Source organism: Chiloscyllium plagiosum, chromosome 2 (genome assembly GCF_004010195.1).
Source record: "Chiloscyllium plagiosum isolate BGI_BamShark_2017 chromosome 2, ASM401019v2, whole genome shotgun sequence".
In the NCBI taxonomy this organism is placed as follows: Eukaryota; Metazoa; Chordata; class Chondrichthyes; order Orectolobiformes; family Hemiscylliidae; genus Chiloscyllium; species Chiloscyllium plagiosum.
The window spans coordinates 76,516,655-76,536,614 of record NC_057711.1 but is presented as its reverse complement, the minus strand read 5'-3'; the positions used below and the strand labels follow the sequence as shown (position 1 = coordinate 76,536,614).

At 39.3% G+C, this 19,960-nt stretch overlaps 1 protein-coding gene across 2 annotated transcripts in view; it reads right to left on the bottom strand.

The window, feature by feature from the left end:
* Positions 1-19,960, bottom strand: part of pcsk5b (proprotein convertase subtilisin/kexin type 5b) — a 363,949-nt gene that overhangs the window by 30,443 nt on the left and 313,546 nt on the right. For both annotated transcript variants that reach the window (XM_043712341.1, XM_043712351.1), the window contains exons 27-29: positions 12,903-13,106; positions 6,060-6,146; positions 4,334-4,532 (exon numbers count right to left, since the gene is read on the bottom strand). In XM_043712341.1, the coding sequence (XP_043568276.1) occupies positions 4,334-4,532; positions 6,060-6,146; positions 12,903-13,106 (490 nt within the window). The remainder of the gene's footprint in view (positions 1-4,333; positions 4,533-6,059; positions 6,147-12,902; positions 13,107-19,960) is intronic.

Genomic DNA, 19,960 nt, shown 5'->3' with positions numbered 1-19,960 from the left:
GTGTTTTACTTGAAGCTGGTATTTTGACCAACTGAATTGTATCCGGAATGCAACACCTTATACTTGCCTTCATAAATAAGAAAAAGCTAGGGTCAAGGCTATCTTCTTTATATATTTTGAGGGGGTTTGTTCTGTGTCATAACTTCATATTCCCATTTTTTCCCCATGACTCTCTATTTTCCTGGGATCAAGAATCCATCTATTGAGATCTTAAATACACACAAAGACTCTACCCATGCAGCTTTTTTGTGACAAGGTGTTCCAAAGGCACTCAACCCTCTGAGAGATGTAAATCCTTCTTATCTCAGTCATAAATTGGGACCCCTTTATTCTGAGATAGTCCTCTCTGATCCTAGAGCCTCCCATGAGGGTAAACATCCTCTCAGCATTTACTCTGTCAATCCCGTTACGTAACCTGTTATGTGGCACTATCACTGTGCTAGCTGGGGGAGATTTTGAACAGATCTAGTGATTCAAGACTGGCCATCAACAGCATCTGAATTATATTCCAACACAGTCTGCAAACTCATGGCCTGGCATATTCCATATCTCTACCATTACCATCAAGCCAAAGGACGAACCATTCTTCAATGCAGAGTGCAGGGTGGCACGGCAAAGCATAAGCATACCTAAAAATGTGGTGAAAAAACCTGGTGAAGCTACCAAGCTGGACTACTTGCATGGCAAACAGCATAAGCAGCAAGTGATAGACAGAGCTAAGCAATCCCACAGCAACAAATCAGATCAAAGTCTGCACCTATCACACCCAGTTGTGAAGGGTGGTTGAAAATTAAACAACTTGCTGGAGGAAGAGGCTCCACAAATATCTCCATCCTCAATTATGGAAGACCACAACAGTGCAAAAGATAAGGCTAAAGCATTCGCAAATTCTTCAGCCAGAAATGCCGAGTGGATGATCCATTGCGGCCTCCTCAAGTGGTCCCCAGCATTACAGATATCGGTCTTCAACAAATTTAATTCACTCCATGCGATATCAAGAAATAGGTGGAGATACTAGATACTGAAAAGGCTATGGGCTCCGACAACATTCCGGCAATGGTACAAAAGACTTGTGCTCTTGAACTTGATTGTCCCCTAGCCAAGCTCTTCCAGTATAGCTACAATACTGGAATCTACCTGACAAGGTGAAAAATTGCTCAGATGTGTCCTGTATTCAAAAAAGCAGGATAAATCCAACCTGGCCAATTCCCACCCGTCAGTCCTATAATTCCCTCCCAGTCATTAGTAAAGTGATGGAAGGTGTCATCAGCAGTACTTTCAAGCACCTCCTGCTCAGCAATGACCTGCCCAGTGACGCAGTTTGGCTTTTGCCTGACTTCACAGTGTTGGTTCAAACATGGTCAACAAGAGCTGAATTCCAGAGGGTGAGGTGGGAGTGAATCTCTTTGATAGTAAAGCCACGTTTGACTGAGTGTGGCATCAAAAACCCTCAGCAAAACTTGTGTCAATGAGTGTTAGGGGTGAACTCTGTTGGTTGGAGTCATATTTGGCACACAGTATCTAGTTAGTTGCCATTGTTGGAGGTCAGTCATCTCAACTCCAGGATATCTCTGCCGGAGTTCCTCAAGGTAGTGCCCAAGGCCCAACCATCTTCAGTTGCTTTGTCAATGACCTTCCCTTCATCACATGGTCAGAAATGGCAATTATTGGTGAACAATGTTCAGCACCATTCGCGAGTCCTCATACTGAAGTAGTCCATGTTCAAATGGAACTAGATCAGGAAAATATCCAGACTTGGGCAGACAAGTGGCAACCAACATTCTTGCTACACAAATAATAGGCAATGACCATCTCCAATAGCAGACAATAAAATCAATGCCCCTTGACATTCAATGCTATTACTTTCACTGAATTCCCCCTATATAAGCATCCTGAGGGGATACCATTGACAGAAACTGAACTTGACTAGCCATATAAATACACTGGCTGTAAGAGCAGGTCAGATGCTAAGAATACTGCAGCAATTAACTCACCTCCTGACTCATCAAGCCTGTACACCATCTACAAAGTACAAGTCAGGAGTGTGATGGAATACCTCCCCCCACCTGTCAGGATGAATGCAGTTCCAACAACACTTAAGAAGCTTGACACTATCCAGGGCAAAGCTCCTGCTTGACTGGCACCATATCCACATTCGTTCACTCCCTCCATCACCAACGCTCAGTAGCAGCAGTGTTTACATCTACTAGATGCACTGCAGAAATTCAGCAAAGATCCTTAGATAGCACCTTCCAAACCCATGACCATTTCCATCTGGAAGGAGAAGAGCAGCAGATACATAGAAACATCTGCAAGTTCCCCTCACAAGTTACCTCACCATCCTGATTTGGAACTATATCAGTGTTCCTTCACTGTCATTCGGTCAAAATCCTAGAATTCCCTCCCTAATGGCATTGTGGACTGAGTTGAAAACCACACAAGACCAGGTTATGGATCAATATGTTTACTTGAAAATATAAGCTTTCAGAGCACTGCTCCTTCATAGCTCCTTCACATCATTGTAGACTGAAGCAGTTCAAGAAAGCAGCTTACCACCACCTACTCAAGACAAAGTTAAAAATCCAAATAAACTTGTTGGACTATAACCCTGTGTTGTGTGATTTTTAATTTTGTCCACCCCAGTCCAACACCGGCACCTCCAAATCATGACTACGCAAGACAAATAGGGATAAGCACAAAACGGTGGCCAGCCAGTGATACCCACATTCCATCAGTGAGTTAAAACAAAATCGGGACAGTTTCTGAGAACAATGCATTTGAACAAACTAAGGGATTATTATTTTAGAGCCATTTGGTTTTGTAATTGTAATTTGTTAGCTAGTTAGCTCAGTTTGCTAGATGCCTACCGCATGTTTCAGATTAAATCCTACAGTGTCAGTGTCAATCTAGTCTAAAAGTCAGAGCAAATATCCTTAAACCAAAGGCAATACTTTGTACAAACATGCACACAGACAAAGTAGAAGAAACAGCATACCATTCAGCATTTCTAGTCTGCGGTACCATTGACAATGTCATGACTGATCTGTTTGTGGCCTTAATTTTACTTCCCTTTCTCTATTCCCGATACCTTTTGACTTCCTTGTTGATCAATAATCCACCTCAACCTTAAAAATATTCATTAGTCTTGTCTTCATTGCTCTCTGGGGAAGAGAATTCCACAGACTAACAATATCCTCAAGAAAAACAAAATCTTCTTGTCTCCATCTTATTTTTAAACTGTGTCTAGTTTTAGTCTCTTCCACTAAGGGGAAATATTTTCTTAGCACCCACTCTATCAATTTCCCTCAGGATCTTAAGTTTTAATAAGACCATTTCTCATTCTTGTAAACCCAACCAAAATGGACATAGTCCATCCAATCTTTCCTCATAAATTAACCCCTTCATCACAGAAATCAGTCAAATTATCCCTTATCTAATTTGACAATTCACTGTGGCCAACTCTATCTTCATACACTTGTAATGTCTTTTGTTTAAATTTAGTCTTCAGCTCACTCTTCTCTCCCTCAATCAGAATGCAAAATTCAACCATGTTATGATCACTTGCCTAAAGGCAATTTTACTAAAAGATCACTATTTTATCTTATTGCCTGGTCAAGAACAGTCTGTTTTCTGATGGGCTCTAGTATGTACTACTCTAAGGAACCATTCTAAATATACTCCATGAACTTATCTTCCAAACTTCCTTTGCCAATCTGATTCATCCAATCTACATAATTATTACTTCATCTTTCTTGCAAGTCCTCATTATTTCTTCTTCTATACACTATAGTCCATTATAGTTCCTGTTAGGGGGCTGTAAATTATTCCTGCAAGTGACTTTTTCCCATTTCTATTATTTATCTATACTTAAACTGGTTATACATTAATGGCCATCTCTCACTAGTGCATAATGTAATTCTTAATTAACAGCATCACACTTTTCTTGCTTCCTATCCTTCTGGATTGACAAGTATCCTTACAGAGATAAAATTATGATAATTCTCAAGAAGCAGACAGCACCACAGGCTGTGAAATGTGTGACCCACACTGGTGACTTCATTGATATAAATAAGGAATCCTTTGCAGACCATCTCTTAAAGTCCATTGGTGGTGTTTGTCTTGGGAAATTGACGTTGTCACATATCGCTGCTTTGAAGCCTTCATTGTTGTTTTCATTTGGAATTTCAAAGTAATACACTGATAATTAGAGTAACCTAAGCATCAAACTTTTCTTTTAGAAAACAATTCTACATTAATGTAATTTACAAAGCTGTTTGGAACTTAGATTGACTTTATGATTGTTTAAGATACAGTAATGAAAGGAAACACTTACATTGGGCATTCACTTAAACATCTCCCCATGTGCAGGTAAAGTGGACGATGTTGTCGTGTGCTACATTGGTGGCAGTTATTCTTGTTTCCTGAACAGATCTCACAGCCTTCTTCACAAGGCTCACATTTTTCATTGATTAGGCTAGCAAAGGTTTGTTTCGGGCAGTCATTAACACAGACTTGGCCATTTAGGTAAAGACCTAGACATGAACAAAGTGTTTTGGGAATTATGCTTTTTTTGTAATCATATAAACAATTGCAGCAAAAGATGCAAGATGATAATTGGCAGTGAATGAAGCTGGAAGCTATTTTGGCTATCTTAGCTTCCCTTCAGACAAAAACAATCTCAGAGCAGTTTTTAATAGTTTCCACCAAACAGTAAGATAGTTAACAATGAGCAACTTCATTTCTCTGTCTGCAGCAGGTTTAACCCTATTGCCACTGCAAATGAGTAATGTTGCTAATTGGGATACTACAATATACATTGAATCCCAAAAGCTCTCTTGTATGGAATGGGCATGAGGTGGAGTCCCTAAAAAAGGTCAGCTTTAAACATAATGTTTGTGGCCAGAAGGAAGGAAAATGGACTCATTGAGTACAATTCCACTCTGCACCATTCTATCCACCATCCCTCCCCAGCTTCATGCCAGTGCCAGCAGAAAGGCTCTGGGATTCCGAATTATTCTATGTTGGGAATATGTAAACAGAGCTGGTAGTTGACTGGTCTCCCATGGAATATCCTGGTCTGTCAGCTTCAAGCCTCTCTGGCTTCTCACCTGAGTAATAAAATCACCCCTTCACCTCTATAGTCTCATCATGCTGATTAATGAGCGTTTGAATGGTTACACCAATTTGTACTTGTACCCCGTAGTCTTAGTGTCATGGAATAATACATCTTGTTATCATGCTGTAAGCACCTCCCCCTTGCTCTGTTGTAATTCTGGAAAATGCAGAACCAATTCTGCACTAAGCTTCTCTCCCTGACGAATGCTTTCATTGCACAATTTCTGAGCCAAAAAGAAGATAGTACTTTAGAGCTACAGTTTTCACATTTTCAATTACAATGTCCTTCGAATAGACCATCAAACAATCATTAAAATGAGACATTTTTTTCAGCTTGCGTGCTATGAACATAAATTTAGTGCTGCTGGACTATTGTCTCTGATGTGGCAAATAAACAGAGTATCCCCTTTGAGAAAGCAAATAAAATGCTGTTGCTTAGATGACTGAATTTAATCAAATGACTTTTTCTCGTCTAAAATGACAGATCAAAATTCTTATCTCCCTTACAGTTGCAAGGCTCTCATAGAATGTGCACTGATCAACCTCTGTTTAGTTCTTAATGGGAATGAATGATATTAAATCTCTACAAATCCATTGTGATTGACAGAAAATGGTTAGTCTCACTCTCACTGACCATATGCGCAAAAGAGAAAAGTCATAACTACAAATGTACTTCTAGGTTTGGGATTAAGGAAATTTGCTTAATGCCTATTGCTAATAATAGGTAGCAAAAAAGTGATCTCTTCCCCAATCATTTGATAAGCTAGCAAAAGTGTCAGAAAAAGAAACACCAGTTTATGAAGTGACAAGAATTTTGCTGTGTGGCTGCAAAAGACAGAACTTATTGTTTCGATGTATTCTCTTGTCCAAAGATCACTTATTTAGCAAGATAGATAGCTGATGAGATATTATTTGGAGCAAAATACAATCTGTGAGTTCTGTACCTGAAGGACAGCTGGTGCATTCATTCGATTCACCTCCTGTGCACGTCCCGCACAAATCATTACAGGTTTGACAGGTGCCTGTGTCATCTAAATTAAAATTCAAATAGTTAATAGCACTGCTACATGCAGTGTTTTCTCATTGCAAGTTTGCTTGTGCACATGACAAAACCATGCACACAGGACAGATATTCTTCTTGGCCACAAAGGCAATGTAAACATGGCTGGGAGGACTCTGTGACAGCACCTTTGACCTCTTCTAATTTCCTGGGCTTGGGGTCACATTCATAACTTTGCAAGGCTCAGTGGCATGTTTGCAATTGGCAAGATGACTGATTGAATTAGTTGTGGAGAGGGGTTTCAGGTGGTTGAGGAAAATAGTAATGATACCTGCTGCAATGTATTAATGGGTAGTGCCTCCAGCAGAAAAAATAACATTTTTTTAAGGAAAGAAATCTGTGTTGACTTGTCCACAATTTCTTTCCTTAAAAATAAAGTTATTTCTCTGCTGTAGGCACACTCAATTCTTTCATCACCTTAATCACCCTGCACACCAGGAACGGACTGGTTTTCCTAAGTGGCAATACTGTATTGATAGGAATTACATGCTGTAATCCAACCATTTAGATCTCATCACAGTACACTCATCCACATTTAGTTTAATGAACTATACAACCAATAACATATCTGGGAGGAAAATGCTGATCTGCCATCGGTTGGCAAAGAATTGGCAGAAAGGTTCTCATTTTGATTGTCTTCTGCATTTTGGGTGAGGTAACTGAATGGCAGAGGAAAATCTGTCATATAAATTTATGTTGTTTACTTAAGTACCATTGCATCATATACAAAATCCTTTGTACCATCTTTATTAGACCAACTCTGTTACTTCCTTCAGATCTATTGCTGCAAAAATTGCAATGTTCTGTATTGCTCAAAGCTGAGGCAAACTGCAATATCCTTTTCTGAGCCATTACCATGGCCACCTTTGGCAAACACTTGATATCTAGCAGGGCTTAATATAGGCAGAAAATGGAAGTAATTTATATTTTGTGGCTTTTCGGGTCATCTGCATCAGGAACATATGTTTCTTATTGGAAGGTCCAAAAATCTGTTCAGTAAATGCAAGTTTCCAAACTTATTTTGGTTCACCTCTTCAACCTGCTGCCAGACCTTACCAGGTTTACTGATCTCAGGGGGTTGTTAGCATAAACTTTACTGAACATCTATGTGCATAACTGCCAATATTATGAACCCATTTAGCCACCCCACTAGCACATTTGCATAAAAAAGTTGGAAAGTGAAGTAAGCTCCCTTTTCCTTATGATATAGCTTTGGCTCTCTATCTTACCAGAAACCTCAGAGGGTTCTCACTTGCCTATGCAATATGGGCCAGACCAAACCCCCTCAAAATATATTAAGAAGATAGCCTAGACCCTAACTTTTTCTTATCTTATACACAATTACCAGGCATTGTGTTCCAGACACAATTTTATTGGTCAAACTGCCAGTCTTGAAGCAAAACACACTTTATTCATACACTATAGTTCAAATACAACAAAAGAAAGAAGAAATTGGAAGACTATTGGAAAGCTCAACAGAAAAATAGATTATTTAACTATTAAACAACAACTGTTCCAATATAGTAGCATTCCTTAAACACAGCCTTGGCAAAGGCAATTTCAGTAAAACAGATTGTCTCACATACAATTCTCCAGTCTAGGAAGGAAAAAAATCAAAAGAAAATTGTTAGAGAGAGTAGCAGGGAGAGATGTATTGCAGCTTCCAAACCTGGCTTCAAGATACCGGTAACTGCTACTGAAAAACTAAATCTAAAAATCCTGGTCTGTGAGAGTTGACACCACCCATTTAGGCTGCTTCTATTTTTCCGACTTTTAATTTAAAAAAAAAACCCAAGGCCTCACCAACTGTTTACTTTATTGGTTCTGGGTAGACCACTTGTCTTAACCTTTCTTCATTAAAAAAGAGCATAACCAAATAAAACTCTTAAAACCATCGTACCGTTACATATATAATATGAGTGAGGACAACATCCTCTGGCAGTAATGGTAAAGAATGTTGCCACTAATGTTTTATTTTTCAGCAAAATCAATCAGCTACTAGTAATTTGTCTGTTTCTTTGTGTTAATGGAATTGCCACTATTGTAAAATGTCTTGATAGGAAAAAGGTTCTCTTAACCCAAACTTCTTAATTCTAGAGTGCTACTAGACCTTTGTGAGAATTGAATGGATCATAAACTTGAAAAGCTACAACAAAAGACTCATTGAAGTTGTTAACTATTTTTAATTAAAGACAGGAATTCAGATTGTCATCAATTAACCAGAATGCTAACCCACAAAGGTTCCCTAACAAGAATGAGTAGACTAACTAGTGTGTTAATTAACAAGGACATAGAATTTTGGAAAACTCAATGCGTCACATTTTGGAACCAGGGAACCAGGGAACAGAAGTAAACTGAAGTGTCAAATGAATAGACTGGCATAAGTTAATAATTAAAAGTTGATTCTCTAAATCCCAATCTAAACCAAATGTCACCTTGGTCAAACAATTATATATGTAGGAAGGATGTTTTATTTTGTTAAATTAAGTTTCAAAATATTACGTTCTTCACATTTAAATCAGAGTTTTGGAAGGACTGTTAAAGTAGATTGGAAATAATTTATTTGCTTATATTCATTCATGGAATGTGAGTGTCACTAGAAAAGCCAGAATCTGTCCATCTTGAGGTGGCATTTGAGAGCATTTAAAAGTCAACCACATAGCTGTGTCTGGATCACATGTAGGCCAGACCAGGTACAGAAGGCAACCTTCCTTGAAGGACATTAGTGGCCCAGTTACGTTTTACAATATTTGCTAATGGTTGTTAAGAGTTTAGATTTTTAAATCCAGATTTTGTTAATTTCAAATATCAGCCACTGCCATGGTGGAATTCCAACCTACATCCCCTGGGATTCTGGATTACCAGTCCAGCAACATTAACACTTATACCAACATTCCCTGCAGCTATTTTTCATAGCTTTGGCACTGTTGTTATGAAGGTGTAGGTGTGTACTGTACCTTTAAGAAAGAGAGGACGTTAGCAAGGACTGACTGAGAGCACATAGTGTGCTGAACAATTTAAAAATGTAACATTTGGTTGAAACAAATAGCTGGAACTGTGTTGCCATGGTACAAAAACAAATTCAAATTCAGCCAAATTGTTTAAATTATGCCCCAGAGACCAAAAATCCAATTGAAATTGAATTTAGTGTTTTGATGACATCAAACCAATGAAATGATTCAATATTTTGGGGTATAAAACTGGATATTTTGAACAGTTATGGGGAGAACGGCCAAGAACATCAACAAGTATAAACTGCTAGCCAAATAGCTCTCTGTAAGGTACCTGTCCATAAGAACCTTATGCAGCAGAACACTGAAGCTGACCTTAAGAAAAATCTACAGAGGAAAATCTACAAAGGAGAATTGACAAAGCTGACTGGTTTTGAAACATGATTTTCTTTTTGTAAATCTTAATCAGGGTTTGTTTAAATTGGACCAGTATTGTAGAGTGGGAGGTAAAAGATAGGTTTAAGAGAATGGAGTTGTAAATAGTTGTTTGATGTTCTCTTTTGGACTTAAAGAATAAAATTGTTAATTTTATTTTAAATAGTGAACTCTGGGAGAGTTCTTTGTCTCTCAAGATTTAACAGATTATGGCACAAGATGAACTTCTCTGTGTGTCAGGTTTAATTTAGCAGAGGGGTTTACCCCATACTGTAACACCGTATTTAGGTTTCCGTTGTTAAGACTGTATTTGACAGCAAACCTACACCTAACCAAATCAGGTCCAACATAAAATACAGCTTGTGTTACCTAGTATGTTTGAAAAAGGTTTGGCATTTCAAAGTCCCAATATCTTAAGTGGCTTGTCATTATTTATGGGTAAATTTTGCAGTGAGTGGAGTAGTCCTAAAGTTTTTTGTTTGTTTTGTCTCATCTTGGAAAAGAAATGCTTTTTTTTTAGTCCTATTACATGACAAAACATGTCATGATTCCATCAAAGGACTTCAACCATCTTTGCTTACATGCAGACACAGAATATTACTCCAGATGTACTTTAAAAGAAGATGTAAAGACCATAAATAGTGCCATTGCCATCAAAAATTGCGACAAAACGTCTTCATAAAACTGTCCTGCTTCTTAAATCTCAGTAATTTGTCTGCTTTTGAATGCAGCCTGACCATATCTACAGCTGGCATAATGGTTTTGCATAGTTGGGTTTTCCAAGCCAAATGTATTCAAAACTGTCCAAAAGGTTTCACACCTCATTAGTTTGCATCACTACATCATCATCATGATGTCCTTGGGACTTGTTACCTCCAGGTACAGGCCGATATTTAATATTCATTAAGCAAATAATATGGATCCTTTGATATCATTTTATCATGCTTACCTTGCATCTTCATCGACTCCATTTGTTAAAAATCAACAACAATTGGTTATGGTCCAACAGGTTTATTTGAAGTATTAGCTAGCTATCTGACAAAGGAGTAGCACTCCGAAAGCTTGTACTTCCAAATAAACCTATTGGACTATAACTTGGTGTTGTGTGATTTTTAACTTTGTCCACCCTAGTCTAACACTGGCACCTCCTCATCATTCTCCATCTCTGGCAATTTTAAGTGAATGCAACACACAAATTGCCATTTCAAAATAGTACAGTAAACACTGGGGTCCTCTGGACCTGTAAGCCTGCATCTTAGAGTCATAAAATAAGCAGGCTGCAGGAATAGTGGATACATTGCTTGTAATTTTCTAGATTCTGGAAAGGTACCAGCAGATTGGAAAATTGCAAACATAACTCCTAAATTCAAGAAAGGAAACAGAAGTATGGAATTACAGACTAGTTAGACTAGTATTGGTGGAAAGATGCTGGAAGCCATTATTGAGGAAGTTATAGTGATGCACAGCACAGAAACAAAGCCTTCGGTCCAACCCGTCCATGCCAATCAGATATCCAACCCAAGCTAGAGTCCCACTTGCCAGCACCCGGCTCATATTCCTCCAAACGTTTCCTATTCATATACCCATCCAGATCCTTTTAAATGTTGCAATTGTGCTAGCCTCTCCCAATCTTCCAGCAACCAAGTCATACCAGGAAATTTAGAGAATTATGATAGGAATGAGTTTTGATTACCTTCTTGATGTCACCCTCAGTCAAATGTAGCCTTATATGAAGGACAGTCTGTACATTGTATCTTTTGCATTGAAAAATGGGTAATGGAGACTGTTAATTTCTTAGAATAGCCTGACCAATCAGAGTCTACCTCCCTGCTCTGAACTTAATCATCTAAGATTGTCAGATAACAGTTCTTGACGCCAAACATAGTTCAACCAATCTGCACCTTCTTCTTGGTGTACCCTTTCTCAGTTTGGTTTCTGTGATTCCAGACCTGATGAGGGCAAGGCGAAAAGCTTTGACTTTATGCCTCTTTTTAGTGATGTAGGTAAGTGAAGTCAGTGGACAAAAACTTGGTAGATGGAATATAATGTGGGAAATGTGAGATTTCCCACTTCGGAAGGAAGACTAGAGAAGGAAAATATCATTTAAATGTAGACCAGGCTAAAGAATTTACAAAGAGATTGGGCCACCTGAAACAAAGTATAGCAAGTGATTAAGAAGGCAAATGAGAGATGGATGGAGTTCAAATATAGGGGCATCATCTTCAAATGTATAGGGCCTTAATGTGATCACTTAAGTACAACATACATTTTTGTTGCCCTTATTTTAAGAAGGAATCTGCTTACATTGGAGGTAATTCAGAGAAGATTCACTAGATTCCTGGGATGAATGTGCTGTTCTGTGAGAAAAGGTTGAGCAGGTAGGGCCTACACCTACTGCAGTTTAGAAGAATGAAACATGTAAAATTCTGAGGAAGTTTGATAGGGTAGGTACTGAAAAAGTATTTGGCAACAGATGGAATTTAGAACTAAGGGGGACAGTTTATAATTAAAGGGTCTCATGTTAAAACTGAGATGAGGATTGTTAAACTTTGAATTTATCCACCCCAAGGCCTAGGTTACTGAATATAATCAAGTCTAGATTTTGGTGGCAGGATTGGCGGGGTTTTGAAAAGAGGTTTTGGGGGGTACAGTTCAAACAAAGAAATGGCTTAAAGCCACAATCAGGTCATCCATGATATTACTTAATAGCAGAGTAGGTTCAAGGGGCCAGATGGCCTACTCTTGCTCCTGTTTCTTATATCTTATATTCTTTTGGTTATAACAATTATATAAAGAAATAAATTTCTAATTCTGACCCATGGCATCAGCTGTAGCTTGCTACTATTTGTCCTACAGTGACTTGCCAATAACCACAGTCTATAGTTTCAAATGAATTGGTAATGATCTGACAGTTGTTCATGCCTGCGGAAAAATGGAGAACATTGGGGGTGGTTAAGAAACTCATTTACCTGCAAACTATTCTGGGGTTTGAGGTTGAGGTTTTGCTCTGATTAAACATTAGGGCACCTTCCTGTACAAGCATCACTTTATGCATGAACTACATGTAATTCATCATTTTTTTTGTTTAAACCAAAAATATCTTTGAGTTTTTTAACAATCATTGCTTGTTCATTTTAAATTGTCTGCTAACAATTGTTAAGATGTAATTAAAAACATTTAATTTATCTATCAATAAAATTGCTTGTACACCCAATTCTTCCACCTTGTGTCTAACCCATCGTTTGTATTTCAGCAAACATTAATAACATTTCACAATTTGAAAACGGATTCAGCATCCAAATCTAATTTCCTCTCCAGCATTTATGGTAGATATGACTCACCTTGCCAGTAGGTTCCTTGTTTACAGCTTATTGAAAGATCAGAGATGCATTTTCCATTCTGTAATATATACGAGCTCTCACAAATATCACAATCATCAAAGCTGGGACCATGGCACATACTGCATCTGGGGTAACAACTCTCACAAACAGCACTATCTTCATTACCATAGTAACCACTTGGACAAGTTTGCACACATTGACTCTCTGAAATAACACAAAGTTACATGATCTCAATTATTAAATGGCCAATTTTCAATTGCATTTCATGCGCACAATTGGAGGATTCCAGTGCTTTTTCTTATTGAAATAAGTGGCTTAACAGTGTATAATTCATAGTTTAATGTTGCTTTTTGCTCAAAAATACTTAATAATCAAGTTAAATAGGACAACACAGAAGGATTGTTTTGTTGAACAGTTTCAATTTGACAGAGCAGGTTATTTAAATAAAACAAGATTGAATTAAGAGACATTAGGGTAGAACTTCCACAAGTGCCCCAGTTGTCCATCATAACTTTGGCTGAAAGCACAGGGCTAAGGCTTAAGTGCTGTCTGTTTAAACTTCACTGATGTTTCTCCCACAATTAGAATTTTATGGAAATTCTGAAAGTAAAGAACATGACATTCATGTCAAGGATGAAACTTGGAATTTCATTAAAAGAAAATTTGGACAGATTGGCAGAATAAAATGCAGCAATGAATGGATGTTCCTTCCAAGTTACAGAGATTACAGTTAAACAATAAACTGTAATCTCTCCCTCATTATGGGCATTTAAGCGGGCATTGGATAGGCATATGGAGGATAGTGGGCTAGTGTAGGTTAGGTGGGCTTGGATCGGCGCAACATCGAGGGCCGAAGGGCCTGTACTGCGCTGTATTGTTCTATGTTCTATGTTCTATGTTCTAATAAAGTTATTTTCTTTAGAATGGCGAGAAATGAACTATCAAGCATTTAGATTTGCATACAACAAAGCATGTTTAAAAAAAACCAAAACACTTCCCAAATTGGCAGAAGGACAAAAAAGAACAAGCCAAGAAGAAAGGTTAGAAGATATCTGAGCGATGTGATTTGCAAAGGCTTTTAAATATGGAGAGACGGATTGATTTAGGAAGGTAATTTCAGTGAGAAAAATGAAGATGGTTACAAATTCTGGTCCTGGTTATATATAGGGATCCAGGTGAATTTTTGCATTGTTTTCTCTTTCAGGGTCTTGGGGGACAGTAGGAAGAGACTGCTAATGCAACAATGAGTAGAACTGGAAAGGTATGGAATGGAGTGCCAAATATTATAGATGTATTGAATGTTGCAAACAAACCACTGGTGCGTTATAGTTGAGGTAGAGTGCAGACTCCAATTCCCCTTTATAGTTGAGGTAGAGTGCAGACTCCAATTCCCCTTTATAGTTGGGGTATGGTGCAGTGTCCCATTCCCCTTTATAGTTGAGGTAGGGTGCAATCTCCAATTCACTTTATAGTTGAGGTAGAGTGCAGACTCCAGTTCCCCTTTATAGTTGAGGTAGGGTGCAGTGTCCCATTCCCCTTTATGGTTGAGGTAGAGTGCAGACTCCAATTCCCCTTTATAGTTGAAGTACGGTGCAGTGTCCCATTCCCCTTTATGGTTGAGGTAGGGTGCAATCTCCAAGTCACTTTATAGTTGAGGTAGTGTGCAGTCTCCAATTGTCCTTTATATTTTGAGTCTATAAGACCATAAGATGTAGGAGCAGAAGTAGGCCATTCAGCCCACCAGATTTGCTCCACCATTCAATGTGATCATGGCTGATCTGATAATCTTCATTTTGCTGCCTTTTCCCCATAACCATGGACTCTCTTGCTGGTTAAAGACCTGCCTATCTGGGACTTGCATATAACTAATCACCGAGCCTTGACAGCTCTCTGCTGTGAAAAGAATTTCAGAGATTGATTATGCACTGGAAAAAAATAAACCGTCTTCATCTCTGTCTTCAATGGACAGTCCCTTACTCTGAGATTATGTCCTCTGGTCTTAGACTTTCCCACAAGATGAATAAGCTCTCTGCATCCACCCTATTAAACCCTCAAGTAATCTATACGTTTCAATAAGATCTCCTCTCATTTTTCTTAACAAGCTCAATCTACTCAACCTTTCCTCATAAAGTAATCCCTCCAAACCTGGATCAACCTAGTGAACCTTCTCTGGACTGCCTCCAATGCCAGTATATCTTTCCTTAGATAAGGTGCCAAAACTGTTCTTAATATTCCAGCTTTGGTTCAACAAGAGACTTGTACAGTTTTTCTGCTCCATTCCCTTTGAAGTAAAGTCTATTTGCCTTCCCTATTTCCTGGTGAAATTAGATGCTATCTTTTTTGTGATTCATGTGCAAAACTTCCAAATCTTATACTGTAATTTTCTGCAGTTTTCTGCATTTAATCAATATTCCGCACCTCTATACTTTCTCTCAAAGTGTAGAGCCTTACATTTTCCCACATGATACTACATTAGCCAAGTTTTTGTCTACTTGCTTACCTTCCCTATCATCCTCATTATTTGCCTTCCCAGCTGTGTTTGTGGCATTCAGAAACTTGGCCAGAGTACTTTCATTTTTGTTATCCATGTTATTAATATCTACTAGAATTAACTGTGGCTTCAGCACTGATCCCTACAGCACTCCAATAGTCACTAGTCGCCATTCTGAAAATGCTTCCTTTATCACAATTCTCTGTTTTCTATTAGCTAGCCAATCCTCTATCCATTCTAATATACTGGCCCAAACAGAATGGGCTTTGTTCTTATTAAGTAGCCTTGAGTGCAACAATCCATTTAACGTCTGGCTGAAACTATACTGTCTCTCCTTGATTTTATTATTCATTTCTAAATGTTCTGCTTCACCTTCTTTAGAATCTACTCTAATACGAAACTGCCAAGCTAGCTGGCTATTTGTTACTTGGTTTTCTATCTCCTTCCCTTTTTGAATAAGTGTTTTACATTTGTTGCTTTTTAATCATGTGGGACTTGTCCTGAATCTAAGGATTCTTGGAAGATTACTACCATTTTCTCTGCACTGACTTCTTGTACAATCCTTAAATGCAAACCATCAGGTTAGAGGCTTGTCAGCCTTTAGCCTCATTAATTTCCTTAGTTCTTTTTCACGTGAAATTAGCAGTGGTAGAAGACAAACCATTATTGAGTCTTAATGAGAAGAGGAACTAATATTAATAACAAGATGCAGTTTGTTACATGATAGCAATAAGTACAAGTTTCAGTGTCTTCTTAGCTATAATTACAAAACCTATAAGGAGCCAGAGATGACATTTCCATAATACTAGGTCAAAAATCATACAAGACCAGGTTCTATTCCAATGGGTTTATTTGAAAACACAAGCTTTTTGGAGTGGTGCTCCTTCATCAGGTGAAGGTTCAGTGCTCCGAAAGCTAATGTTTACAGATAAATCCGTTCGACCAGAACCTGATGTTGTGTGATTTTTTAACCTTGTCCAACCCAGTCACCTCCACATTATGGCCCATTATATTAGGCTCCTTCTTCTTTACCCAGCTCGCTACCAATTAATGAGTCATCCCTGAGAATTCTATATGACCTTGGGAGCATATAAGAACCCACAATTCATTCCAGTTTCTGTTTCTTACATTCAGTGGGAACATGCAGCCCCCAGCTATCCTTTATGAATGGACAGAGAAGAGGATGTTACGGGTGGTGGGCATGTCAATATTGTTTCCAATTGGATGAAAAAAGTGTTTGGGAAGAGATTTAGGGATGGGGGAGATTACAGTCAAAAGATGTAATGATTTGTAGACTGGATGAATACTTAACATTTGCCAAGTTGAGAAGCAGGGAATCAGTGCAGGTAACTATTGATGTGGTGATCATTCGGCAATACTGGACGTGAACAGGGTGTCAACATCCAGCCTTGGGATACTTGGAATTTGTGAATGGTGGAGGAAGTGACGCCATCAGAGAGAATTGAAATGAGAAAGTGTGGAGATGAAAAATATCAAATGCGATAATTAGAGAGCCTGGTGTAAGAGCATACAAATGCAAACTAATCTATGTCCATGGATGATGTTGGTAGGAGCAGCAAGGAGATAAGCAAGAGCACAAATCATAAGGTGGGGGTCTGATGTGGTAGAGGTAGAAAATAAACCATTCCTGGAAATGCATTTCTTGCATTCAGGCAAAATCAAATGGTGCAGAAGTCTGGACTCTGGACCTGCACTTCAAAAAGGTAGGAAATAGATACATATCAAACATGGAAAAAAGTTTGAGGATGAGAGTTCATACTGAAGAGAAAGTGAGGACTGCAGATGCTGGAGATCTGAGCTGAAATGTATTGCTGTAAAAGCGCAGCAGGTCAGGCAGCATCCAAGGAGCAGGAGAATTGACGTTTTGGGCATAAGCCCTTCCGAAACGTCGATTCTCCTGTTCCTTGGATGCTGCCTGACCTGCTGCGCTTTTACAGCAACACATTTTCAGCTGAGAGTTCATACTCTCAAGCATTCAGGAAGAATGACAAATCTGACTTTGTGTAAGGCTGCTTTGCACTGTGAGAAACTATAGTGGCGTGCGTCATGTTCAATGTTTCCATTAGTGTTAGATTATGCTAATCTCATCAGAGGTCCTTGTAAATTTTTAACAGATTAATCCTGGAGTTGGAGCCAGTGAGTCAACTTGATTGCTTCCTCGACTGAATGTTCTGGACAACCCGGGACCGAGCAAAGTCACATTGACACAGAACTACTCTAAAATTCTGTGATGTTTAAAGTCCTGTAAATAAACTGTTTGCACTCTGAATCAGGGTCATCTCTGCATTGCTGTGGCTGAAATCAGATAAATAGGATATATCACAACCTAATCCAAATTTAACAGAGGAAATTGAACAAAGTGTTTGGGAGAGGCTGGTATAGATCTTGGAAGCTTATAAAACTAGTTTGAAGAACTAGGGAAAAAATGGAATGCTGGGAATGGGCAGTAGGTGCAGAGAATGGCTGGGGTGCAGAGAGTTTTTCAGGATCAGAGTGACTGCAGCAATTTTGAATGGGAGAGGGATAATGCTTGAGGAAAGCATTGGCCAGAAATGAGTTCAATTATCAGGAAATGGATGGACAAGGCCATCCATTGTGTGAGAAGATCTGTATGAACTTCGCTTACAGATTGCATGTAATAGAAAGGAGAAACATAATTGAAAGTGAAAGGTTCACAACTAAAGATGATGAGATCCAAGCAAGAGGTAGGTTGAAGGCTAGCCAGGGAAAGAAATGACAGAAACAGTTGCATGATGGTTTTTAGCTTAAGGAAAAATAAATCAATGAAGGTACTCACAGTTGAAGTCAACAAAGAGAAGAGAGCTGAGGAGACATTTGAGAATCAGAACAAGCAGTTTAGAATTGCCAGAAACAAAAATATAAATTGCTGGAAAAAACTCAGCAGGTCTGGCAGCATCTGTGGAGAGAAAGCAGAGTTAACGTGTCGAGTCCAGTAATCCTCCTTCAGAACTGAGTAAGTGAAGTAATACATTTGGGTGGTTGCGTTACCTGAAACACTACTTAGGTAGTGTCTCCCACCCATCCTCCTCCTCTAACCAAAAAAAAAGATTCTATGTGCCGGATTGGTAAGATAACTAGTCCTTTATATTCTTTATTTTTCTACAGTCTCTTTAGGAATTTAAAATAGTGGGAATGGCACTTAAGGCAGTTGAATATTCCTCCACCGGTGTCCCTGCTGACTTCATCTGCGGGAAGTGCACCCAACTCAAGCTCCTCTCAAACTGTGTTAGGGAACAGGAGCTGGATGATCTTTGGATCATTCAGGAGGTGGAGAGGGTTATTAAGTAGTTACACGGAGGTAGTCACACCTCAGGTGCAAGAAAATGGCCGATGGGTTGCTGTCAGAGGATGGAAAAGGAACCAGCAGGCAGTGCAGGGATCCCCTGTGGCCATTACCCTCAACAACAAGTATACTGTTTTGGATACTGTTGGGGGGGAAGGGGTGGAGTAAACCATGGGGTACAGGTCTCTGGCACAGAGTCTGTCCTTGTTACTCAGAAGGGAAGACGGTAGATGGGCAGAGCATTAGTCATTGGGGACTCCATATTTAGGGGGACAGATAGGAGGTTCTGTAGGAACAAGAGAGACTCACGGTTGCTGTGTTGCCTCCCAGATGCCAGGGTTTGTGATGTCTCGGATTGTATTTTGGGGATTCTTGAGGGGGAAGGGGGAGCAGCCTCAAGTCGTGGTCCACATAGGCACCAACAACATAGGTAGGAAAAGGGATGGGGATTTAAGGCAGAAATTCAGTGAGCTAGGGTGGAAGCTTAGTGTTAGAAAAAACAGAGTTGTTATCTCTGGTTTATTGTCCATGCCACGTGCTAGTGAGGTGAGGAATAGAGAGAGAGGAGTTGAACACATGGCTACAGGGATAGTGCAGGAGGGAGGGTTTCAGATACCTGGATAATTGGGGCTCATTCTGGGGTAGGTGGGACCTATACAAATGGGATAGTCTTCACTTGAACCAGAAGGGTACCAATATCCTGGGAGGACAATTTGCTAATGCTCTTGGGGAGGGTTTAAACTAATGCAGCAGGGGGATGGAACCTAAATTGTAGTTCCATAGTGCAGGAGGGAGGGTTTCAGATACCTGGATAATTGAGGCTCATTCTGGGTAGGTGGGACCTATACAAACGGGATAGTCTTCACTTGAACCAGAGGGGTACCAATATCCTGGGAGGACAATTTGCTAATGCTCTTGGGGAGGGTTTAAACTAATGCAGCAGGGGGATGGAACCTAAATTGTAGTTCCAGTGTACAGGAGATTGAGAGTAGTGAGGTCAGAAATGAGGTTTCAAGGTCGCAAGAGTGTACCAGCAAGCAGAAAGGTGGTTTGAAGTGTGTCTACTTCAACCGCCAGTAGCATCCGGAATAAGGTGGGAGAACTTGCAGCATGGGTTGGTACCTGGGACTTCGATGTTGTGGCTATTTTGGATACATGGGTAGAACAGGAACAGGACTGGTTGTTGCAGGTTCTGGGATTTAGATGTTTCAGTAAGAACAGAGAAGATGGAAAAAGAGAGGG